This window comes from Cygnus olor, chromosome 16 (assembly GCF_009769625.2).
Source record: "Cygnus olor isolate bCygOlo1 chromosome 16, bCygOlo1.pri.v2, whole genome shotgun sequence".
Taxonomy (NCBI): domain Eukaryota; kingdom Metazoa; phylum Chordata; class Aves; order Anseriformes; family Anatidae; genus Cygnus; species Cygnus olor.
In genome coordinates, this window is record NC_049184.1 from 14,635,499 (window position 1) to 14,661,479 (window position 25,981).

At 43.4% G+C, this 25,981-nt stretch overlaps 1 protein-coding gene across 14 annotated transcripts in view; it reads left to right on the top strand.

Annotated features, from left to right (window-relative positions):
- ZBTB46 (zinc finger and BTB domain containing 46) overlaps window positions 1-25,981 on the top strand; it is a 56,213-nt gene that overhangs the window by 7,344 nt on the left and 22,888 nt on the right. For 6 of the 14 annotated variants that reach the window (XM_040576092.1, XM_040576100.1, XM_040576102.1 and 3 more), the window contains 4 exons: window positions 251-378; window positions 2,171-2,309; window positions 4,056-4,265; window positions 9,821-10,790. In XM_040576092.1, coding sequence (XP_040432026.1) covers window positions 4,206-4,265; window positions 9,821-10,790 — 1,030 coding nt within the window. In that variant the 5' untranslated portion in view covers window positions 251-378; window positions 2,171-2,309; window positions 4,056-4,205. The remainder of the gene's footprint in view (window positions 1-250; window positions 379-2,170; window positions 2,310-4,055; window positions 4,266-9,820; window positions 10,791-25,981) is intronic. The other 8 variants (XM_040576096.1, XM_040576104.1, XM_040576097.1 and 5 more) reach the window with 2 other exon arrangements.

A 25,981-nucleotide genomic window follows, 5' to 3' on the forward strand; every position in this document is an offset into this window, starting at 1 on the left:
TGGGTGCATAGTTTTTTCATTGTCCTGAATTTTCATGTTAAACTCTTCCTTCAACTTACTACAAGGTCTAAGTCACTTTCCGTTTGCTCAGTTATAGGAATATTTCAGAATATGTACTGTTTGGGATGGGAAACAGTATTGTAAACGTTCGGTTATTTTAGCTGTTGCTTCTCATTAAGTGACAATGAAGTTTTTGTATTAGTGTAGATTTTCATTTTTCCCCTCCTGTTCTTTCCGTTCCCAAACACAGGACATCTGAAGAAACTCTTGGAGCTTGTTACCAGAGACCATGTTCCTCTGATCATTAAATCATGCGCTGTTCAGCTGTGAAACATCGTGGCATGTGTTTTTGCTAACAGAAAACGTTGTCAAATATTGGTGAGTTCGGAGCACCTAAAGATATTTTTGTAAAGTGGTGATGGTAAGAGAGAGAGTCGCTGGAGATTACATTGTCGTTAAGGCTTCCAGTTTTTAAATAAAATTTGACTTAACATTGATTACAAAGGCTTGTTTAGAAATGTTACCCCGCTGTAAAAGTTGAAGAAATGCCTATGGGCTATTCTCCTGCTCCTACCTCATGGTAAGGGTGCCTCCGTTAATGACAATCACTTGGTTTTTGTCCATTTGATGAGACACAGGGAAAAAAGGTGCAGAACTCAAAGCAGGAAAAATTGAAGAGTGGTACAAAATAGGGTAGGTCTCAACTTTCCTAGTCTCACCAGGCTGTTCTGGCTTATTCTGCGACTCTGGGGCAAGGGTGTAAATGAGAGTCTTAACAGTAACAGTTCCAAGACTATATGAAAGTACATATTAATTTTACACTTTTCTATCCAAATAATTTACCATGTATTTGTGTTGGTCGTGCCCCTCCGACCCCCCTTCCTTCTATTTTTTTAAACTGTCTAAATAATAGGACTAAAAAGAGCGAGCCAACACAATCGCTATAGAGAAGCAATCAGTATTAGAGAAAGGCAAGACTTGGCAGTCTGAAATAGAAATTGAGAACAAAGTCGATGTTATTTGCTTGAATTGGGTTGTATTTGTTTTCAAGATTTTCACAGTGAAGCTTGTTGCCATAAAAACGCTTGGATTTTCATTTTTACTTCATTTGTTTATTAGATATGCTATTTCACCATTTATAATGATATTTATATTGGAAAAGCTTCCTAATTTGTATCTTTTGATGTTTTCTTTCACAATCTGTTATTACGGGGGGTCAGTCATGAAGTCAACACTATTGATTTATAACATATTTTCGCTAAAAGAGCTAGGCTGTATCTATTGAAGATACATCTAAAATAACAGAGATGGAAAATACTTTGCTGTAATATCTAACAGTATATAAACAGTATAAAGTTTGGAATAAACTAGAGTCAAAAGTTTTAGCTGAAGTTAAATGCTGCAGGTGTAGTGGGGGTATTCTGCAGACGGTCCAGTCTGTTTTGTGTAAGGAAAAAAGTTGTATAAGAACATACAGTGGATGCATCCTCACCAGACAAAGCCTTTGTGTAGATGAATTATTCCTGGTTTCTTTGCTTTGTAATCACAAATGTTAATGTATTATTTCAGAAGTCTCTCTCTGAATGTGCCTCAGTACACCTACACTCATATTTTACACAGGAAAAAATCTTGGGATTGTGTAGTCTCTTAACCTAGAATGGCATTGGCCAGTAGAAACTGGCAATTTAATGCCTCAAGAGGAAATTTTCTTGAATATTCCATTGCAAATGTAATTTTTCTAAAGAAATTGTACCGGTAGTTTTTTAGCCTCAGTGTTATATAGGTCAGATAAGGTGAATTAGTGTCCTTCAGGCCACAAATGTCTCTTTAAAAGGTCATTAAAGCGAGAACGTTTTGAAAAGCTACCAAACAGGAAACACTGTTGTTTCAAGGATCTGTTTGAAGTTTTTGTATCCGAAATTAGACTTTTTTTTTTTGCCGTACTTTGAAGAAGTAACTCTTGATGATGCTGTTATAAAAAGGTAATCTGGCTTTAATTACCTGTAGTGTATTGATATGCCTTGAGTCTACATCTTTTCGTTCATTAGGTCATAAATAGGTGTGTTATATCTGTGAGTTGGGAGGGAAGGGACTTCATAACGTATTGTTCTGCTGTTCAGAAATCTTGTTGTTTAATGTTAATAACTTCTGTTTTTGTCTCTTATCATAGTTCTGCCTTTCTCCTACAAGAGTTTCTACCAGTGCTGTCAGAAGGTCAAGAAAAGTGCACTACCTGTGCTGCCCTAGGACTGTTGATGTCCTCAGCTGTTGTAGGAAAAGCACCAGACCTGGAACCCAGTTTGTTACTGGTAAGAAGTAATTGTCTTTTTTCTTTTTTTTTTTTTTTTAAATTGAAGTTTGCATGTTTTCTCTAACAAGATCACTACAAATCTTTTCACTAATTATTAATCTAAGAATACTCCAGCAAAAACTGCATTTCTGGTACTTTTGTTTGTTTGTTTTTCTCTACTAATTCTGATTTCTAATTGTTCTCCTTCCAAACTATGGAGGCTAACAGTTTTCCCCCAGATTTCGCTTTCAGACCTGGTTTTCTTGTGAAATTCTTCATGCGCTGTCAGTTAATGATGATTAATATCTGAATTTTTCTAAAATACCTTCAGAAGAAGTCCCGTCATCTTGCTACGTTTTTGTAGTCTGCAGCTTCAGCAGGCTGTATCTGGCCCAGTAACTTCAGGTGGATGGTTCAGCAGCTCAAAGCCAAGTCACTGGCTGAAAGTTGTGAAGCAGTGTGCGAAATGCTTAATGATAGCTCTGTTATTTTATGTTCTGCTTATGGGCATTAGGTTTTGCTTGTGGTCCTGGTTTAGGTTGCAGAAGCAAAGCTTTAGCAGCAGGATGAAAGACTGGAAGCATGCAGGCTTTTGAGTGTCCTTATTCTTCTTGCTGAAATTGCCCTTCCTTTAATTCCTAATTGCATTTTGATCTATGTATTGTCACGGTGGAAGCAATTACAACCTGATAATATGGTCTTAGACTTACTGTATTTCCTGACTAAATCTGATCGGGACCGATGGGGGTGAAATCCCTTTCACCCCGCTGATAACCGGCAATGAAGTGAGCTCTGCCAGCGTTAACGACTACTGGAGGTGTAATGCTTCCCTGCTGCTGCTTTTTGGAGAGTAACTACTACAGGGATGCTGAGTGGAAACGCTGTTGTGCTGTTGTCGGTGGTGGCGTGGCATTGGCTTGAAATTAGAGACATTTTAGTGAACCCCCTTCAGGCAGATGTTAATTAAATATTGGTGGGAAGGTGGTTTATTTTTTTTAATTATTTTTTTGGTCCTACAGTCAATGAGAATTGAGGGTCCCTCTCAAATCTGTCAATAAAAATGCAGCTAGGTGTGTGGGGTGTGTTTTTGTTTTTTGTTTTTAAGTTCACTGAAAACCGTATGCCTCAAATTCTTGCATTTGCTCTAATTCTAAATAAAATAAGACGGGACTTATTTTCTTCATGTGATTCGCAACCCATAAGGATGAACATTCACTGCTTGGCTATAATTAAATGTTGTTAACCCCATTCATAAGGAAAAAGTGATACGCTCTTTTCATGAAGCCACGAGTTGTGAGTAACCTCTTTGGGCCAGCGGCCTGGTTTGGTCTGTGTACAAACATCTATCTATTTCTCTTTGAATTCAGAGTTGTGGCTCGAACGACCAACTTAAACAATGAAAGACTGGCTTCTTGAATTGAAATAGAGTCGGAGAATTTGTTTTGTGGCAACTGTTCATAAGATGTTAATACTTTGAATAAAACACAAATGCAGTTTTGGGGTATCCAGTATAAAGAAGTTAACACTCCTCTAGAATTGTGTGCCCTTCTTCCACAAATCCACTGGTGAGAAAACAGTTTAGTTGTGGAGATATGTATTTGAAAAGCCTCGTGAGTGGCGTCTTTGCAGGGAGTTGACATCCATTAATATCCCGATTCTTCTGCTTTCTCTCTCATTTAGGAGAATAATCTAAGTATAGGTACTGTCCTTTTCAGTTGCTAAGGTTACGTTGTGGTTTTCTTCTTTTTTCTTTTTTCCCCTCCAGCACAGGGCACATACAGAGGAGGAATCCTTCCTGTTTCTGTTGTCTTTAACTAGGTAAAAGTGAAACTCGTACACGTTCTGTGCCTTGTGGAAGGAGGAGCTCCAAGCCCAATCTCACCTTACAGAGCGCCTTTATAGAGGAATTTAAAAAATGCTGGAATGTCTTGGGAGTGGAGACATGGAAAGGACATGGGGGAAGCAGAGAAATGGGGTGTGTTTGTGTTTTGTTTGTTTTCTTTTTTGGTATAATGAACTGTTGGAGTGAATTTAAGTTCTTCCTTAATCTGTTTTTCCTTTCCTCTGGAGGGAGATGGGGGAGGAAACAACACATTTTTGGTTAAATTCCAGTTGGCCTCTTTTCTCTAGGGAGCGCAGCGTGGCTGATGGAGCAGCACACTGCTGGGAGTGCTGGTGCTCGCTCGCGGGAGGCCTTAGCATTAAGTGCACCAACTTAAGCTTAGAAGATTACGACAAAATAAGCGTCACGTAGTTTAGTTTTTTGGTTAGCTTATATTTTGCGAGAGAGCAAAAAGTGTTTTTCTCTTGTACAGGACTTCCAGTTGATCAGAAAAACTGTAGTCCAGTTTTTGCAGTTGCAGCTTTCTTTCTGAGTGAAGGGACTGAAGCACTTTGGAGTTTATTTTTGTCCCCACGATTCCCCAAGGGACGGTACGGTAGAGGCTTACATCTGTGTACTGCATTTCTTGGCTGTGGCTTTTTGTCAGAATTCAAATAATTTACTGAGTTTAGGTGCAACTGATTTGAACCCCTTAATTTTACCGGTGTTGAGATTTTGGCCAGAGTACTTATTATGGGTATGCGTGCTGAGAAATTGGCTCTGTAAGTATTACTGGTTCTTCTTTTCTCCATAGGCGGAATTCACATTAGGTGAATATCTTGTTTATTTAGACTGCTATTATGCCATCAGGTGATATTTTCACGTTCAAACAACTGCACTGATAGCGTAAAATAAACAGTTTTCATAAATGATATATTTGTAGAGCTAGGTTTGTTCTAGCTGGGGTTAAAGTTTATATAAATTATTAATGCTTGCTTTAAGACCACGGTTTTGACAGCACAGAAAAACAAAAAGCTGCGCTGTAGCTTGGCACAAGTTTGCATGAAGGTGATGATTAAATTTGCTCATGTTTTGTTCTTTTTTTTTTGCTGTTGTGTGCACATGTTGTTTTAGGGATTATTTTTTTTTAAAGTAATGGAATTAAATTACTGTACTATCTATGAACTAATTTATGGAGAAAACCTGATATCCTACAGTTTGTGGAAAATCTACAGATGAGCTTTTATGGTTCATCGACTTCTTGGAAAACTGTGTTGTGGCCATGTGCTGTCATCAGAGGCCAAGGCCAAAAGAATTTTAGTAGGTGTTCAGCTTTGAAATCCTTCAGAGTGTGGAAAAGACCTCAGTGATAAATATTGTTAACAGGAAAAAGGGGATGGGGTGGGGAAAAACAACACCTGACAACAGGCCACAAAACAGCATGCAAAATTGGAACACAAGAGCACAGGGTTTTGAAGCTTCCTGAATTTTTAACTACTAGCAAATTGCCTTAAATTTAACTTGGATTAGTTCCCTAGAGATCTTGGACATTAAACGGGTGTTCTGGTTTGACATGGGTAGACAGAAAACTAATTAATTCCTCTGAATTTGAGGCATATTTAATTTTCTCCCCCAAAGACCTCTCATTTAAAAGGTACAATGCTGTGACAAATGTCGAATGTGGAACGACATGTATAAGGTGGCAGACCTTTAGGCAGGGGAAGATCAAGACATCTCCAGTAACGATTCCTGGCTTGGTAGATGTTAACTTATTGATTAGCTTGGAGACACGAGTATCCCTTTCTTTGCACACTGGAAAATGCTGTGACGTGGCCACCTGTCAGGGGAAGGGATGCTGCTCTTTGTAGTGGCTGTCTTTGTTCACCTCCCTCTCTCTTTTCATACTTATATTTTACGTCCTTTTGAAGGAAGATAAGTTGTCTTCCCTTTGGAAGAAGGATAAGTTGCCTTCCCTTTGCACAGAGGAATGTATGCTCTCATTATTTTTACTTCTTTTATTATATTCATTCTATTTTAGAATGTCAGGTGGTTTTGCCTTCTTGTCCAGAAGGCACCTACCCACCTTCTGCACCTGTCCCCCGTGCCCTTGGAAGCGTGGGCAGGTTGGGCACGGGGTCTGTGCGATGCTGCCGCAGTGACACGCTTCTGTCTGCTCCTGGCGTGCCTGGAGGGTGTCTTCTGTCAAGAGCCCAGTGGGCGGGAGGGAAGCCAGTAAGGAATCTTGCACAGATTTAAAAACCTCTTGATAGGAAATTAAGTCAGAGAGAAGCTATTTCATAAACAGCCTAGCAAGTGCTTTGTCCATAAGAAGCACCGGGTTAGTCTCTGTCTGCTTCTCAGACTGGTCCAGTATGAACCAAAGGTAGAAAGAGACAAATACTGTAATCCAGTTTTCTGGTATAGGCAGTTTAAACAAAGAATGAGGTGTATCTAGAGTAGGCTGTTATCAACACTAAGGGGAACCCAACCGTGCACTGAACTAAGCTGAATAAATATACAAAATAGTAAATAAATGAAGTCTCAAGGACTCAATGTGATTTCTAGCTGAAGGACATTTGAGAAGGAATCCAGGAAAAGCTGCTGTTGCATAAACCCACAAAAGCAGATGACCACATTGATGAATACTCCTGACGCTAATCTGTATTAAATTGAGGAAGGGAAAATTATCCTTGCAGGAAACAATTCTTTTTTTCAACCAATTCCAGGGAGATGCTGCCTCGGAGCATGGATTTTGATACCTGTAAAGGAAGAGCAGAAGGAACTGCCAGATCTGAAATCTTCCGATCATTTCTTAATTGTATGCTGTGAGATTTCTTGTATCTCCCCCTGAATTGTGTGGATACAGCAGCTGTTGAAGACAGAACTGATGATGGACAACTCACTTTATCCTGTGTGGCAATTCGTATTTCCTGAGGGGATGAAGCTGACTCTTCAGCTCCTAAAAGTAGATGCAGTAGTGGTTTCTGGAATAAGGACAAAACTGAACCGTCACTCGGCCTTAATAGGTGGTTCTCTCAAAACTAAAGATGCTGGGAAGCAGTGGCAGCCACCTTCAGAGTGTGGATTAGGGAGTTTCTGTTCTGGCTGGGTCTAAGAGGATCTTTTCAGGCCTTTCCAAAGGCCATTTCAAATATCAATTCTGGTTCTTGCTCCCCAACTGTTTCTTGCTTGGCTATTTTTATTTATTGAGGTGGAGATGGCTTCTGTGTGAGACCTTGACTGAGGTCCCCAGACGGATTTCAGCATTACATGGGTAGTGTTACTCAGCGTAGAGCTACGCTGCTATTGACCTCTTCCCCTTCAAATAAAAAAGGGTAAGCTTCTTTGTGCCTTTTGTGCTTAATCCTGTAGAAAAGCTGCAGAGAACTGAGATACATAAACACCAGTTCAGCCTGTTTGCGTTGCAGGAAGGAAGATGGTCCTTCCTCTTTGAGGGAAGCGAATGTTTTTCAATGGTTAGGGCCCAGCTGCTATGGCAGACTAGCATTTCTGACACTGCTGAGGAGACAGCTCGGTTTGTGCAGGCCGAGGAAGCCTGTGCAGGCAGTGGTTGTGTAATCATCAGGTGGGTCCTCTGGAGGAGAGGTCCTGGGCACCATATGTTCTGTGGGCCGAGGGGCGGCTCTCCAACCAACGGTGTCGGCTAAGCTATAGCTGTTCCGCTTCTGCGGAGGGTATTAATAGCGCAGAGTAGGGAAGGGGGCACGGGCGTTACGTATCTGTGCTCCACGGCACTGGGAACCCGCTTGCACATGTCAGGAAGCTCGGAGTCGTGGCTGTCCTAGGACGGCCCTCTGCTGCGAGGCGACTCGAACAGATGGGCCCGAACGTGTGTTTGAACTCGATGCATGCTCATAAGTTGCTTCGAGCTAACAGCAGCCTCCTTACTGACAGTGCTTATATTTAACCATGCGCGCTTTAAGCCTGTAAGACCTCAGCATTTTGTTCTCACAGTGATTTTGTTTTTATCAGTAACCACCAGAATCCTGAATCCAGGCCTCTGATGTGTGTGCCTGCCCATAATTGCACTCCAAATCTGGTCTTGTCAGCACATACCGATTTTACAGTTGTATCTTGAGATGTAGACCCCCATATCAACTTTACAGTTGGAACTCCTTTTATTGGAACAAATTTAAGCTTTTGAAAGGAAGAAGTAGTTATAGTTATCCTTCACACTGTATGGCAGCTTGGCACTCTTAATTAGTTGGACAGTTAAACCACTGTGACATGGGATATAAATCTTGACGACAAGCTCCAAGGAGCTGGTATAAGCGAGGTGAAATGCCAGAAATTAGGCAAAGGAATTTGTGAAGTTGTGGCAGGAAAGGCGAGCATGGCATTGGTGTGGTGGGGACTCGATGGGGTTGTTTGGCACTGGCAGCCTCCTCCCTTGGCCAACGCGTGGATGCTGTGAGCCGGGGGGCTGCGCTGGCACGCTGGGTGTCTGTCGAGCACTACCTTGGGAGAAGAAGGACAAGGAGCCCCTGAGAGATGCTGAACGGGGAACTGACCAAACTGCATCATAGGAGACTTAAAGCTGTGCCAAACACCCGTGCGCACTAGTCCGTGTTGATGTATCGCTTCTCTTACTTCTGCTTTGCAGGGAGAATAAAATTCAGTCTGAAAATATAGTGCTATTGATTACTGTTTAACGTATCCAGATTTAAGACCTCTTTTTTCCCTGGTTTGAAATATCAAAGGTAGATAACTTTGGATGTAACTTACACGACACAAATGTCTGTCATGCTGCTAGCACTAACTAGTCATTTTTTCGGAGCACGCTGTCAAATGTTATGGAAGGTGATCAAAAGTCCTAAGAATTCTTATCAGTGTGATGGATGCCTTGTTATTCTGGGCATAAAAGCATCCTTGCTAAAAATGACCGTTTAAGTGATTTATTAGAATTCTTTACCCAATGCTTTAGGGTGGCTGTGGGGTAAACTTGGAGATAAAAAGCCAAGGAAATAACATGTTTTATTGCAAAGTTAAAAATGTTGTGCCTATAAGTAGTTAAGCTTCAAATAACATTAATTTCATAGTTCTGATCCGTTGCCAGTTAGTTTGGGTGGGGACTTGAAATTTTGTGATCTGTGGTCTTGGATTTGTCTATTGCTCTTCTGACTCGAAAACAGTATTTATAGCCCCTCAACGGCAATATAGCAAGGGAAATAGCTGGTTTCAATTGGCTTCTGCTGTTTGAGGATTTCAGCTATTCAGTGTGCTATGCATAATGCTTTTTCCCTTGAGGAAATTGTGTTTCAGAGCGCTCTTCAATAGTTTGTATCCATCAGCGTGGTTTCAAGTGTAGTACTTCTGTCAAAACCAAACTTTACTGAACCCAAACAGTAAAAACTGGCAGCTGTTTTACCCGAGCAACTCCAGACAGGTTTTCTTACAAGTCTGCGGCGATTTAAAGAAACATTTCTCTGGGATGCTATGAGATGCTGGAGGACTGAGCTTCAAATCTAGTCTCTTTTAACGTAAATTATTCGAATTCAGGTAAAAATATGGTGTGTTGTGTAATAAATGTAGAGTCTTTCTAGGCAGTTGTAATTTGTGGGATTCTTTCAAGAGGAACCTGTTATTTAATTTGGTACAATTTGGGGATGGTCTCATTGAGTCTTAGAAAAGCATGTTTGTGAGTTTGTTTTGGGTGTTGTAATACAGTTGTTTCCTTCCCCATACAGGACTTGTGGAAGAGGAAACACAAAGATTTCCAAATGAATAACCGAAAGGAAGATATGGAGATTGCTTCCCACTACCGGCATCTGCTTCGTGAGCTCAATGAGCAGAGACAGCACGGCATCCTCTGTGATGTTTGCATTATAGTGGAGGGGAAGATATTTAAGGCTCACAAAAACGTTCTGCTCGGGAGTAGTCGCTACTTCAAAACGCTGTACTGCCAGGTACAGAAAACCTCCGACCAGGCCACGGTCACCCACTTAGACATTGTAACTGCACAAGGCTTTAAAGCAATCATTGACTTCATGTACTCGGCACACCTCGCGCTGACCAGCAGGAACGTCATCGAGGTGATGTCAGCTGCCAGCTATCTGCAGATGACGGATATCGTACAAGCCTGTCACAACTTCATAAAAGCAGCTCTTGACATAAGCATAAAGTCTGATGCATCGGACGACCTCATCGATTATGAACTCGGAGCCCCTTCCAGCAGCAGCACGGATGCTTTGATTTCGGCGGTGGCGGCTGGCAGGAGTATATCGCCCTGGTTAGCCCGACGAACGAGTCCAGCCAACTCTTCTGGAGACTCAGCTATCGCCAGCTGCCACGAAGGAGGGAGCAGTTACGGAAAAGAGGATCAAGAACCAAAAACAGACAGCCATGAAGACATTTCATCCCAGTCCCTTTGGTCTAGTGACATGGGCTATGGGTCTTTACGTATCAAAGAGGAACAGGTTTCACCGTCACATTACGGAGGGAGCGAACTCCATTCTGCCAAGGATAGTGCAATACAGAACACTTTCTCGGAACAAGGAGTAGGGGATGGCTGGCAGCCCACTGGGCGCAGAAAGAACAGGAAAAATAAAGAAACTGTGCGTCACATTACGCAGCAAGTGGAGGATGACAGCAGGGCAAGTTCCCCAATGCCGTCTTTTTTACCTGCCTCAGGATGGCCGTACAGCAGTCGAGACCCAAGTAAGTCATTCTTCCGCTTCCGTTGCTGACATGGGAAATGTTGAGTTAATTATATCTGTTTATGGTATGATCTTATCAGTCTCTGAGATATATTAGCTTATCGGAGTGTGAGAAATGCAGAAACCTGCGTTGCCAGCAATTCTCAGGCACCGCGCGCTGTGCAGCTCGGCTGGGAGCCCGTGTTGCAGCAGTGCTGGTTCTTCTGTGAAAGAAGGTGGTAATTCTTCTTTGGTCTTGAATGTAGATCGGCCTACATCGCCCCCAAAACCCCATTATAATCATGGGAATTAATGAGATGGAAGGTTAGAATTTATTTTGGCAGGTCTGTAAAGCTCGTCACTTCATGTCAATGTTGAGGAATTTTCCGTGCATATATATTGATGTTGTAATTAGCCACACAGAGGTGTGATTTAGTGAGTCTTAATGGTACGAGTTTCAGTACTCTTTGATACTCAGGTGTCACTCTGATGTGTAGGGAAGCCACCAGAGCTTGTTGCTGGTAGTAGCAGGATAGGTGGCTGGTAACTTTCAGGATACTGTTTTTTGAGGTATTTCCAAAGCTTAACAATGTATTTTGATGTGTGATTTTGTAGTCTGAGTGGCTGCTTTTTAAAAAATTATAGCCAGGGAGGAAAATGTTTTCTTGACTTCTTCTGAACCTTTGGTAGTTATTTTTGTCTCCAAATGAAGATGACTGTGCTTTTTGATTCACTAATCATGTGCAATAAATAGATCCAGGAGCGCTGGTGACGTAGGGGGTTTGGTGTGTATTTTTTTTTTTTTCCTAAGGACTTGAAGAGAGCGTGGTGTGGTACTCCCTCAGGCTGACTTGAAGAATTTAGTCTGATGTGAGTTAGCCTCTTTCATTGCATACCAGAATCCGAGCCAGCCAGGAGAAGGGTGTGTGAGATTCTGTTGTCAGATTCAGATGAAATAAATGTATAAGCAGTACTGAAAGTCTGAGGAGTCTTTATGGGCTGAAAAAGAATGTTTAAGTTGCTTGCAGACTGACGTTTAAATGTGGCTTTCATTGATATTTAAATGGATGGGTAACTCGACAAATATCTTCAGATGCATTACATTTTACAGTTATCTACTGCAGTCGGCTTGCATGTAATTATTCTAATTGGCTGATGATAAAATCTAAACAACTTCAGTTAGAAGAAAAAATGTGAGATAACTTAAGATAATAGTGATTTATGATGAATCTTGGCTTTACAGTGCTTGTGCTCTAGAATTGCTTTGAGTGAAGACTCACCATGGGCTGCTTAGGATGCTATTGGCACACGTTTTTCATAGCATCTCATAAAAACAACTCAAACACTTGTGCTGTCTACGAGGTGTGCGGGTTTTGGACAGGTATATGAGACAAACCACACGTGTTGCAGTGACTACAGAAGCAGAACTGCAGCACTGATCTTAGCCAACCGCCTATAAATAGAAGGTCTTTATGCTTTTGAAAAGAGTGCCAAATGTGAGAGGTTGTATTACGGGAGGCTGAATGATGGCTACATCTCTTAATTCCTAATTGTTAAGGAATTAAGTAGAGGTGGCCCTTTTCTTTACAACTGTTTGCAGATGAGAAGATGGCTTCTGGTGTCGACTCAGTGCAGCAGATGCAGTCACATTATTTATTGCAAATCTTGTCTTAAATACAGTTCTCAATAAAAGAGGTGTTCCTAATGAATGGTGGAGGCTGGGTGGGGTGTTTTCGTATTCCACCAGTCCTAGCAGAGCAAAAAGAAGAACCGAACAGCAACACTTGTGCTCCGACACCCCTGTGGTGCAGGGGGAGCCTTGTGTGTGGCTCGGGTTGATTTCTCTGGTTTTAGGGAGAGATTTTTTGGGGTGTGATGTAGGTGGATCTCAGATCCGTGCACGCTCAGTTTTAGTTTGCACTCAAGTTGGGAGCAGAGAGCCTTGTGTGCTTGTGTCCCTAGGTGTGTGGTTTTGTGAGGTCACGGTGGGCCTTGCAGGTGGGGTCGCTTCTCTTCCAGTGCACAGAGAAGAAGAGAAGCATCCCTGCTACCCCAGACCATTGGTCTCTCTCCACAAGCAGTGGGGTCTTTTGGTCTCGCATTAATGTTTCCCATCTCCAGCAGGTGGAAGCAACCCTCTTGCGAAGTGCTTGCTCTCCAGCTGTGAAGCTGCAGGGTTCTGCTTGGGTTATGTAGGGGTGCCCCAGGTGCTTCCCTTTCCCGATGGAGTTCAGGAGGAGTCTGGGGGTACTGCAAACTTAGCTCCAATACACGAAGAAGAAACGTTGATTCTCTTGCGTAAAAGAGAATGCACTTTGTAGTGAGTTTTTGGGATGTGGTTGAGTGCTTCGTTCCTTACGTTTCGGCTTAAAGTTGTCTTTGAATTGGGTAGTGTCAGGCTTTGTTCTTTAAAACAAACTTCATGGTCTGGGCTTTTTGTTCCTTCCCTCATTTAGAAGTGTCCCTAGCCGTATGTTCGTGGCCGAGATGAAAAGGTGCCCTCTGAGGAAATGGCTGAATGTTCCTTCATGAATATGCTGAGAGGAAAAAAAGTTACCTAGAACTCTGTTCTTTGAAACTCATTAACTTTTCTGATCGAATCGGTTATTTTAAGATGCTGCTTGCGAAGTCTGAAAGCCCTGATTATGGGATAGTTTGGGTACCGTTGGCAAATGCTTCTATTCACCCAATACAAAGCTGATTAAGGACAGTCCATCCTAAAACTTCAGTGTTAGTGTCCTCCTCCTGAAACTGTTCCAGGTAATCATTTGGCCTTTTTTGCATGCAGCATTTTGGAAGGCATATCTTGAAATAACTGTGGCATCAACTTTTTAATTCAATGATTTTTTGAGGAAAGGCAGTTACATGGGAACACTTAATCCGTTGTATTTCAAGGAAGCTCACTGGTCATTGGACCGAAACAACTGACAGCTCGTTTTCACCTTGTGGTCGTGCTTCTTTCAGTGGGAAACTCTTGGTTCAAGAAGGGTGCATTGGGCTGTGCGTATGACATGGTGCAGTGGGGCCTAAAACAGGCACAAATTTTCTTTTTTTAACTAAAAGGACAGTAAAATTCTTTTCAAATCAGGTGATTCTCTTCCAGTTGCTGGTGGGGTGATGCTTAAAGGCTTTGAATTTGATTACACTACAGATTAAAGTAAAAAGGAGTGCCTGGAGTAATCCTATTAACGGTAATCTAGCATCATGGAAGGAGCTACTGAAGCAAGATTGCCAATGTCTGTCACGAAGAACGTATCTTCTTTCTCCGCGACAGAACGATCAAACAAGATTTGCGAAAGAATCCAAACTAAGTCAGGATGCTAGATGGAGAATGTGATTAAGCTTTCGGTTTCTGCAGGGTGGTGTCAGTCAGTCACACAGCTTGATGAGGGCCATCTTTTCACGCTCCTGCCAATTTAGTAATTTGGGTTCTCTGTTGAGTCACAGAACACATTAGGCTTTTTCTTTCTCATCCTGTTTGGGTTGTTCAGGATGTCGCTCTGTCATTCCTTATATGAAACATTCAGATGTATGTCTTCCTCGCCAAGCCACATTAACTTGGAACAGCAGTTCTCCAAAGTAAACGCGAGGATGGGCTTTTATAAATAATAAGTTTCTTCATAACTGAGCCAAGAAGAATTTCCTCCACAGACTTGCGAAAATAACAGGTCTGCATTTTATTCTAACCTTTTTTTTTTTCTGGACCTTCGTAGAGTTTCTAAAGAAACCTGTTGCTATTTATTAGTTGTAATACCAAAGGTTTTAATGAAATTCTGAAGTAGTCTCGTGTCTCGAGCACCTTCATTTTCCTTGAGTTGCTGCTCAGTTAACGCTTGTGGATGAAGCTCGTACAGGATTGTACATCTTGAGGGCCTTGCCTGCAGGATGGGATGATATTTTAAAGGCTCTCACCAAAGAGGGTGGTTATCTTCACTGGAAGAGCTGTTACGCTAGCAAAATATTGCTGGTTTTGCTTCTCCATATAATGGAGAACCCTGTCACATGGGGGGTGTCTTTTGAAGAATTTATTGATGGTTTTATTAATGCGTTAGTTCAAGCATAGTAGTTGTGATTCAGGAATTTATTTCTAAGGAAATACTCCCACACATCTTCTGAGTGTTTGCACCCGAAAGCTGCAAGCAATCTTTTTTTCTTTTTGATGCCAATTGACTGTGAAATGAAGCTAATTATTTTCAAAACTGAACAGTCATTTATAAAGACATTATAGTTTAGGATCTTTTGGCTTTACTTTGGTGACACGTAGTGAAATTGTTGTATTCTGCAAGAAGAGCTTCAGGATTTACGTTAGCCCAGAGCAGTAATTCTCACGGGAAGGACGGACAGGACTGCACTGTGTCCTCCTTTGTAGAGTTCCAAGTTACCTCAATATTTCCCTTCAAAATCTTTTGCTTTGCACAGGTTTCTTCCCTCTTGGTGAGGAGAATTTCAGGCTTATTTTTTGATGACGCAGTCTGATTGCAGCGCCGTGAGTCGTGCTACTGGCTCTCCGCACAGATTGGAGACAGCTGGTGTCGTAAGCTTTTTCCCATCCCTTTTTCCTGTCTTGGTTCCTTGGGAGTGAGTTACGATTGCGGGAGCTGTTGGCGAGCCCAGATGCTGAGCGGTCGGATTGTGTAGATCAGAAGCGTTTTGGAAGGCTTCGGAGAGAGAAGAAAGAGCCCCGTGCAGGTGGGCTTAGCCAACTTGGTGCAGGTGAGGCCTCAGCACCTGTCTGAATGCGTAGGGGGTCTCCTATGGAATTATTTATGCTTGCAAAAAAAAATCTTTTTCTCAGCAAGCTACTGGGTAACTAATCTTTTCCGTGCAAATCTTCAAATCCTGATCTTGTCGCATCATCTTCAGAGATAAAACACAGATTTTTGTCAACATCAGTGGAAGACATCTGCTGTAGCGAGGACCAGGAATTCCTTCTATTGCTTTAGGACATCAGGGGATACTCAAACAGGACAGGAAGCTGCTTGCCTGCCAAAAATGTGTAGACATGCTAATGGGGCAGTGATGACAGCCGAAGCAGAACTGGGTAATTATTTTTGCTTTTGCTGTATTCAGAATGACGCTACGCTTCGAGTCCTGGCTACAGGTTTGTGTGCATTGTAAGCATCTGTGTATTTATCACATTCTTTTCATGATCCAAACACTTTAAAAAAAAACAAACAAACACAAAAGCACCACCAAATCACTTTCTTGAGCTGGGGTGTTGGTTGTGGGTTGGTGTGCGGTACGTATGTTTGCAAGCCTCTTCCTGGAGAGAGAAGGGCAGACCTCTTTAGGAGAGGACAGTGGTGACTAGAGCATGCAAACTGCTTTGTGATGACTGCCAAATGTGAGAGACAAGCCGTGTGTACGTAGCCGTATAGCCAGCAGACGCAGCCAGTCCAGCGTTTGGGGAATCGTCAGCTGTTTGGTGGTTTCTGTAGATGCAGCTACTGCACAGTAAAATCTGGTTTCAATAGTTACTGTTCAGGAAACTTAAGTTGCTGCAAATCCATTTCTTAACCCCAGTCTCCTCGTTTTCTTGCTTTTTATTTATTTATTTTTAAAACAGTGGAAATTGCATTGTTTTTATTGTGGTATTTGGCAAGCGTTTTAGTCCATGTGGTGGAATAAAGGTCTTAAATATTGAGAAGAAGAGGAAAACACTGAACATAGTGTTTGTATTCAGGATTTGGACGTTTAAGGAACTCCTAAGATTTTTGTTTTGCAAAAACAGAATAGTTGTGGCTTTACGTGTTACTTTATAGATAATCAAATTGCTGTCCTCAAGAGCTGGTATTAGAAAGAGGAAGAAAGAAGACGCACAGGCTAGCACTGAATGTTAATGAAGACATAAAGAAAAAAATATGAATTCAGAAAGATGGGGGCTTTGCAGTCTGGGACAGAGCTCTGACATGAAGGAGTGTGCTGACACGGAAAGGAGATACAGAAGGGGAAGGAGCAGTAGCATTTGTATGAAAAGAATGAATAAGGAGCAGGAAGAGGGACAACAGAGGATGGAGAACAAGTTCTGAGAAGGAAAAGCTTGCATTTGGGGACAACGCAGCGAACTTCTGTGGTAGCATCTGAGAGCGGATGAAGTGACGAGGGAGCAAGATTAGATGAGACCATGTCTGTGTTGGGAGTACCTGCTGAACGTTGAGGCGCAGTGCATGAATTTATTTCCAATTTCCTACCCTACTATTTCTACTAGAGATCGATAAACCTTACTTAACTGAAATCCCTCCTGTCCAGGCATTCGCCATTCTTACCTTTCGCAGACTGACATTAGAAAGCAATGCCCCGCTCACGTCCTTAATGTTTCTTGAGATCCTTTAGATCTTACCTAAAACAGGACTTTATTGGTGAGTTGTAGGTTTTTTGGGGGGACAAAAGCAAATATATTGTTACAGCAATGAATGAAAACTAGGGTGGTTAACGTTTCAGTTGTCAAATTAATATGTTTAAAAATGGGCTTGAACTTTAATAGGTTCCTCCTGTTAGTTCGTTATTTAGATCATTGTTTGGTGCTCAGTTTTGGAAAGATTGCCTTCCAATTTGGATAGGTGTTTTGAGTCAAAATGTTTAGATTATTGTAGAAGCGTTGAGTATTTTTGAGGATAAGTATGAGTAAATTCCAAATATCTTGCCACCTTGGAAAACAAAGTTACTGCATTTTTCCACCTGCTTTACAAGAAGTTGTAGTTACGGTGCAAGATATTCTACCTTGCTACTCTTGAGAGGGTTTTAATGATGTTCGTAATCACGGAGCAATTCCGTGCCGTACGCCGTGGCAGTCGGTGATGCCAGGCTCCCTGTTGCAGCCAGGCCTGCAGGGGTTACGGATTTCTGCCCTAAAGCCACCCCCAGAATTCTTTCTTAGTGCCGAAATCAGCTTAGCCCCTGTTCTGCATTCCGCTGCCTTACGGAGCTGCCCAGGTTTCCAGACTGTCTTCGGTGCTGTCTTCCGGCACGTAAAGCCAGTAGTTTGCCTTCTGGAAGCAGATGCTGGTTGCAGCAAAATGCAGAAACAAAGCAACCAAACCTCCGTGGCACGTGCTGGGTTTTGCAGAAGGGTCGTGGAGGGTGCTCCGTGAAGAATTCAGGTTATCCGTATCACTGCAGTAACAGGCTAATGAAATTATTAGGATGCAGTCTTCGCAGGAATAACTATATTGAGTTCCTGTTATTAAAGGGTTAGGTCAGGTTATTTTCGAGGCTGGAAACGAAAATCATTGCTTTTAAACCCAGACACTTAGCCATGGCTACACCCTGGCTTTAAAACGGTTCCACCCTAACCCAGCTTTAGCTCAAAGCTCTGTGTCCGTTTCCTTTCCCCGCCCTGCATTCCGTTTTCCCCAGGCTCCAAAGCCGCCCTCCTCCTCCTCCTCGTCCTCCTCCCTATGGTAACAGCCCCAGCTCTGCTAATCTGCTTTAACCCTGGAGATCAGAGGCACTTCCCCTCTCTGCAGTGCCCTTCTCCCCATGTTTTGTGCCTTGTGCCAGGGCTAACTTAGGCTCAGCTTGATAGATGTCTCCTATCCAAAAAAAAAATATTTTTTTACTCTTGTTTCTTTACTGAAATTGAAAGTAGTAAGAAATCAAGCTTTTAGAATTTTGGCACTTTGTAATCATCTCTGTTCAGGACTTTCACTTTCGCATTTGAAGTGATGCTTTTGTATTCGCACACAGTAGGAATTCGTTGTTTGGATGCAGTGTCAGAATGAAATGAAAACTTACTTTGCTGTATTGGTCTCAGATTTTACTTTTTTTTTGACATTTCATGGATACTTCCATTCATGTTTAATGTGGCACTTCAGTGTTGTACTTCTGTCTCTTCGTGTCTGTGTTGTCAGACAGATGTGTCAGACAGAGACTGCGCTTCACTACTTCTCTGTACTGAAGAGCAACAGAAATAGTATCAGATGTACTAAGTTCTGACTCTTGAAAAAAGAGGTTAAGCTTGCAGTCAGGCATAGTATTTTTGAAGTGATAGTCTGTGTGAAGTTAGTGCACAATTCTCTGCATATTTTGCGGAAACAGCAGTAGTTTAAGATATTTCTATGTTGGCCATTCTCTCCTGCTCAGACCACTTTAATATTACAACAGTTTCAAAAAGAAGTAACTTGTCCAATTTAACCATTTCTGTCATCTTTGGAGGTGGGTGTTCTGTTGTGTCTTGGTGCTTCGCTCAGTTCACTGGCCAGGCTGACCTCGTGGCCCTACACACAGTTGAGTCGAGGTCACCTGCAGGCGGTGACAGTGACACCAAGCAGCTGCCTTTGGGGCCAGGAGCTCCTTTTGTTGACACAGCCCACAGAAAAAAAAAATCTGCAGAATTTGATTTGGTGATAGGAAAAGTGAATATTGCAGGAACAAAATAAATAAAAAAAAAAAAGTAAATTTCAGATACCTGGAGGAGTAGAGAGAATTTTCCAGTTGACCTTTGTACGCTGCCTATTGTTCTGAGGAAAACAACGATGCGGGTATGCTTCTGCTTTTAGTATACCACTGTGGAAATATCAGTATAAAAACAGGTTGTACCCATGTAGAAATAAAACATCTTGTTAGAACCTCTATTCTAGAAGTATTGAGGGAAGTTTCCGTTGCTATTGATACACGGTGAATCCCTGATGGTTATAGGCTAAGACCTGTAGGTTAAGGTTTGCCTGCGGGGGTCACAGGGCCGGCCCGTCGAGCCCCACAGTTTCCCCCAGGTCTTCCAGAAGCAGCTAACAGCACCTGAAACTTGCTGCTTTATACAGGAGGTGCTCCTCAGTGCCTCAAATCCAACAACACAGGACAACGTCCCAGGTCCCCCTGGTTTGTATCACGGTCGGGGAGCTGAAGGAGGGCACGAAGCTGGAGGAAGAGGAAGGTGAGGGAGCGCAGCCTGAAGCAGATTTCATTTTCGGCTCCACGACGATCTACTTAAGGTGTCTGTTGTTAACCTAAAGGCGGTTTGTAATGATCGTGTATGTCGTTGCTAAACATCCATAGTCTCCTGAATTTGGGGTTTGGAACTTACTTTGAATGTGCCGCGGATTATATCCATGTGTATACTACCATGTTAGTAAAAGCGTTGCTAATCAAAACCACTGTAGTTCATGGCTTCGATTCTCTGTGTAAATATTACAGTATGTGAGAATGCTGGGTTTTGTTTGACAAATACTAAGTTTTGAAACACTTTTTCGTAGAAACAGGGGGTATCTAAAATACAAACTTCAGGGATGTTTTTGGCAGCTGGTAAAAGAAGTCATTTTGTCTATCAACCTGGGTACCCCTTTTTTCTTTACTGACAAGAGAAAACACTAGGAAATGAAAGCTTTTCCTTCCCGTTAGTTTACTTTAAGCCTTTTGCACATAAGGACATCTAGCTGAATCTTCCTAAGTTTATAGAAGAAACATCATACGTGAAGTTTTAGATGAAATCCACTGTCACGGAGATCTCTGTGGGTACTCCGCACAAATAGTTAGAAGAACCTCAGAAAACTGTCTTTGATTTTACCCGTTCCATCCAAAACAGTTCGGTTCTGGTCAGAATTGGGCAGTGTCCTTGAAAGAAAAGCGTAGTTGAAGTGGCTCCCACTTTCCCCTGGTACTTTATTTCCACCCCCATGCGCTATTCAGTTGTTCCGGTGGCAAAGTTTGTGCAACCCTGTAGTGAATCAGACTGGGGAACTGATCTGGGTTTAAAAATAGACTTTTTTTTTTTAATAACCTAGTTTATTTTTAACATATATTAGTTCCTGTCTCAATTTCACTTCACAACTACACAAACAGCTGGATACAACTGAGGGGGTAGCGGGGGGCTGCAGGAATGAGCATTTGGGGCGGCAGCAGAAGTTGGTATCATTGGTACCTCTTCCCTCGCATCTCTCTGCCCTTTCTGCTTGTCGTGTTGTATACAAAAAAGTTCAATTTGCCACCATACTGGCAGTTGTCCAGCTAGCGTGTTGGAGGCCCTAAAGAGCTACCCTGGTAGCTGTTACTGCAGCCAGTGTGCGAGAAAGCAGCTCTGCAGAAAATGCATTGTGGTGAGCAGGAGGCTGTGCCCTGGCACCGGGGGGGGCTGGATGTGCCCGGGCTGTGTTGCAAAGAGCACGTAAGAGAAGTGAGACCACGGCTGGAGTACAAGATCCAGGTTGGTAATCTCAGTACAAGGAGGAGTTTGAGCTTGAGCAAGCCCAGCAGAGACTGTCAGGATGGGCTAGAGGGTGCTGTGTACGAGGAGGGGCTCAGCTTGGTTTAGCCATGAAGAATAGAATGGGGATGGGAGGTTGTCCAGAGCCAGACCCTGCCCAGATGTATACAGCGAAAGGATACGAAGAAATGGACGTGAGTTACAGGAAAGGAAATTCTCATGGGATAAAGGGAGGAAATTCTTTACAGAGTGGTCATATGATGGAGCAAAGTCCCTGAGAAGTTGTGGTGTCTCTCTCCTTGCAAATATTCGGAACTTGACTGTACAAAGCCATGAGCAACCGGATAAACTCTAAAAGCATCCTTGAAGTCACCTCCAACCTAACTGATTCTCTGATTCTTAAAAATGGAGCCGTATAAGAATACAGCAGTCACACAGCCACAAGTCAGGACTGCTGCTCGCTGCTGACACCGCTGGAGACGTAACATCAGTCGCTTGCCTCGATGCTTGCCTTTCTGCTTCTGACAGTGGGACTGGTGTGCGTGAAAGCTTGTCTTTACTTCTCTTCATCTTCCCACCCTAATTTATATATTGAGAGAATGTTCTCTCCCTTGCAAACTATTTGTTATTTGCAGTATTCATACTCAATATAAAGAGTTGGACAACTTGTATTGTTGTAGCTGAAATATTCTGTATAAAAGATTCTTGTATGGTATTTTTTTTCTGAGTACTGTTTCACCTTGAACAACCTTTATTTCACTTTAAGAGAAGATGACTTAGAACATTGCATGCAGTGACCTTGGCCAGAGAAGCCATGTGCACCGTTTGGTTCGTGTAGCTCAGAGGCTATACTAAGCTGCACTTGCTGGAAGGTATCACTTAACTGGTTTGTTGTTAGCAGTAGTAAAAGTCTGTTATCTATACGTTGTCCAAATGCAGTGATGATAAATATATAGGTGGATTATTCTACCTCTTTATTGAGTAAACTGCGTCAGCTTCTGAAGAATAAAAGCCATAATTTTGGGGGCGTGGGGGTGTCCGCCTGTTTATGATTGTAAAGTGTGCTTTCTGAGTTAGTGGAATGTAAGATTAGCCGGTGTTTCTTTAATTAGCTCCAGATAGTTGCTGTTACCCCTACCTTTGGCAAGTGTCCACAAAACACAAGCGTCCAGAGGCTGGCTGGGTTTAGCAGATGGCGTTACTGATGTTGGGGAAGCCAGCGGGACGATGCTGATAAAGGTTTAGTTCTGCCAAAGCAGGTAGCGGAGCTGTGCAAGCGGGTGAGCTGTGCAGAATGGGTAAAGGGTGTGTTTTATGGTCAGGAGGTGCTGTGAATTGCTGCTGTCTGGGGAGGGTGGCTTGTGGGGCTGCGGTGTGTTCCCCAGGTGCCACACGGCGATAACCTTCGGCTCACGGCGTGGTCCTGGAGGGAGGGCTCGCTCTGCGTGACGAAGCACTGGCAGTGAGGAGAGCTGAGGACGGGTTGGAAGGCGTCCTAAAAGCTTCCTGATGTTTGTCAGGGTGATAAAGAAAACTTTGAGAAACTGGCTGAAGGCTTTGGCTGCGAACGATAAGCTCAATGCTGCTGTCCTCGTCTCACGGAGCGCTGCATTTGCGGCTGGGCGGCCGATGTGCCGTGCAGCCAGTGGGCCAGGAGCTCAGCGGGCTGAGCGGGAGGCTGGGGCCTTAAAGGAGAGGGCAGCCTCGTGGGATCCCCTCTTACCTGGAGATGGGGATGAAAAGAAGAATATTTAGGAATAGCAATCTGGCAAAACGCTCCCTTGAGCGCCTGGGGAGCTGCTTCTTCCAGCAGAAGGTGTGATCTCGTATGGCTTTCATTCACACCTCTCTTCCACGTGATAAATGGGGTTGGACATCTAAGTGCAGACTCCCGGAAGATATTCATCTATGTACATCAGAGAGCAAGAGTAAAAGTTGGAAGAAGAGATGACTGCAAAGCAAATAATAAAAGAGAAGGATAGCACCGGGAGTCTGGGAAACAGCAGCAGGTGCCGGGGATGTGCTGAGAAGGTAAAAGCAGTACAGCCAGGAAACGAGCGGTGAGGGGGAGCTGGCTGAGGAGCGGGTCCGCAGTGAGTAAACGGCTGAGGTTGGCTGCAACAAGGGAGAATGAGCGAAGCAGGGAGAAGACTTACAGGAAAAAAAAAAATTGTGCATCAAATAGTAATTAAGGTACTCAAATGGGTTACTCCTTTAATGTGGAGAAGCTCTTCCTTGGTCTTTCTGAGGTGGCACATGTATTTGTCAGTTGTTGGACCAGATATAATGCTTTTTGCTGTCAGTTTTGCTGTCACTTTTCTCCCAGCTGTAGAAAAACAGTTCGTTGCGTCAATGTTTTGTTTGGATGCTTCAGTAAGTTGCATCACCTTCATTTCTGCTATAGTCCTTCCCAAGGAGCTGGCAGGCACATGTAGAGCCGCTTCGTCTTTGAATAGTGCCGTCTGAGCTAAAAAGTGCCTAGGGCTGTATTTCTTACCGGTGACAACCTTGATGCTGATACCCTGCAGCAGGTAGCTTCCTGCCTTTGTTTTGGGTTCCCGATGCCTGGATTCGTGACAAGATCTGAGCTTATTTGACTTTGACATAAAATCTTTTCTTTTTCAAGTGTTAGCAGTGGCATGCCTGCCGATGAATGGGATTTCTGGTCTGGGTTTGCCCTTCTCATGCTGTAGCCACGTCGCTGCCTCCCGTCACAGAGCAGGCGCCCGCTCCGTTTGTTGTGCCGAGGGGATGCGTGGTCCGTGCAGGTAGCCAGGCTCTCAGCGCTCCTCTGTGTCGGGCTTCTGTGTACAGATTAGAAATTTCCTGGCCAATCTTTGCTTTCAGACTTTCAGGGATGCATCATTGCAGAAACTATAAAAAAAAATAGGCCCTGCGTTTCATTTCTAAACGCAACTGAACGCAAACTGCTCATCCAAGTCAACAAACTAATAAAGCTTTCCTAAGGCTTTCGTGTTTTGGAAAGTAGCCTTGGTGTAATAGAATAACTGCAAAATAATTAATTGTTGAGGAGACTAATGAGCTCAGTTTTTGGAGCGGCGCTAATCCCATGTTTAACTTGCTGCACTGAGCGGGATTTCCTGCTCGTGGCTCCCAAAACCCCTGCAGCCAGAGGGGTGGTGCACACAGCGCGTGGGGTAGGAGCCGGCCGAGGATCCGGGGCTGCCCGTGACCCGTTGTCTTAAGTCATTAAAAAATAGAAGCTCATCTAGTAAAGCTTGGTTTACGTACTTCTGAAGAACTTCAGTAAACAGTTTAGATTACTGGGCAGTGACGGATGCTTCCGATTCGTGTAGTTCTTTGGCTAAATCTCGTTAAATGAAGCTGTGTCCTGGAGAGAAGAGAGAAGTGGTTTTGGAGGCTCCGTGAAGAGGATCTTCGTTCATTTTTGGGTTTTGGTGTACTGAGAGTATTTTAGTACTTACGTGACTAAGTGGATATTTATTTTGCCTTAATGTGTATTTGATTAGCTATAAATACTAGAAGTTCTAAAGCCTCTATTTCACTGTCTGTCTCTAATCTTGGCTTTTGAGGAACGTTTAATGTGTCATTGTGGTTACAATTAATCTGCGTGTGTTTTAGCAATTAGCGTTTATGTGCGGCAGGCAGTAGCAGACTCTGGCAACTGTCAGTCAGCGTCTGCAATGGGCCATGAAAAGGGAAGGGAGAAAACGGCAGGTGAGTTACTGCCCAGTGACTTGGCAGCAGGGACTTGGTGGCGGGCACCCCTTGTGGCCCGAGGGGTTTCTGCCACTTGCGGTGGCGAGGAGCACAGGAACAGCAGGATTATCGTTATCGTGGTGTCTGATAAAGCCGGCTGGTAAATTACCGTGTTAATGGGGCAGAATTTACTGTTTTCACCATCTCTTGTAACAGCTGTTGATTTTTAAGTTCTTGCAACTTCTCTTTATGCGGAAATGTTTGCTTTAAAAACAAACTACATGATCTTCCAGGAAAAATGCATATACCTGTTACCTGAGGCAACAGTTAACCAACAGTTAACACAACAGTTAACCTTAAATACATAAATAAAAATCAAAGCAATGAGTTCTTCAGCCTGGCTAGGAGTTAATCTCGCTTTATCTCTTCTATTATACAGACAGCAGCAGATGGAGGAGGAAAACAATTTCTTTAAAGAGAGAGAGCACCTCTGGCAGTGTGCGGGGTTGCTCCGTTTGGAGCCCCCAGCCCTGAGTACTCCTCACACCGCCCGAGTGCAGGATTGCTCTGCTAAAGATTGCTTTTCCCTCGTTGTTTGCTTTGAGGCTTTCTGCTTTTTAAAGGAGATGGAAAAAGTTAACAGCGAGAGGGAGTGGCGGCATAGTGAAGTAAATCGGGGCCTTGGGAGGATCTGACGTGCCCGGGGCTGGGGCTGCTGCTGGCTCCTTGAGCAAGGCGCTGCGTCCCCCGGCCACTGCCACCTGGAGAATGCAGATGGGAACGATGGTCCCTGCTGTGCTGGAGGTTACGGGAGGAAGGCATTGTGCTGGGGTCCCCGTTGGCATGCTTTAATAAGGCCGTGCAAATGGATGTCTTGTCCTGGTGCTGGAGCAGAGCATTGGCACGCTGCTCCTCCTCCTGCCTCGTAAGCCCTTTGCTGCCCTGCAGCCCTCTGCAGGAACAGGACTTATCACCGCACTCTGTGGGGACAGAGCCCAAATGCCCCATTTACCAGGATTTGCCTTTTTACAACCTTTTCGTTTTTGTTTGGGTTTAGTAACTGATGTTTTTGTTAATAGTCCGTTGTGATTTTTTACAGTTCCTTGGTAGCTAGCCCTCGTAAGGCAGCTGGCTGATCTGTTTTGTGGCTTTGTGTTTTGTTTTGTTGACTGCTTCACTTCTGTGTGAAACCTACCCTGTGATATATGCTGGAAACCACTGATTACTGTTTATTTTTCAAGTAAATGACTCCTTGGAATTTATATTAATTAGCACTCCTCTGTTATAGGCTGTTTATGCCTTTCAAAACCTTCACCGTGGGGAGCGGAATGAAGGAAGGATGGAGGCTAGCAGGGCTGGGTGCCATCGGGCTCCTGGGCAGGGCGACAGGGCCC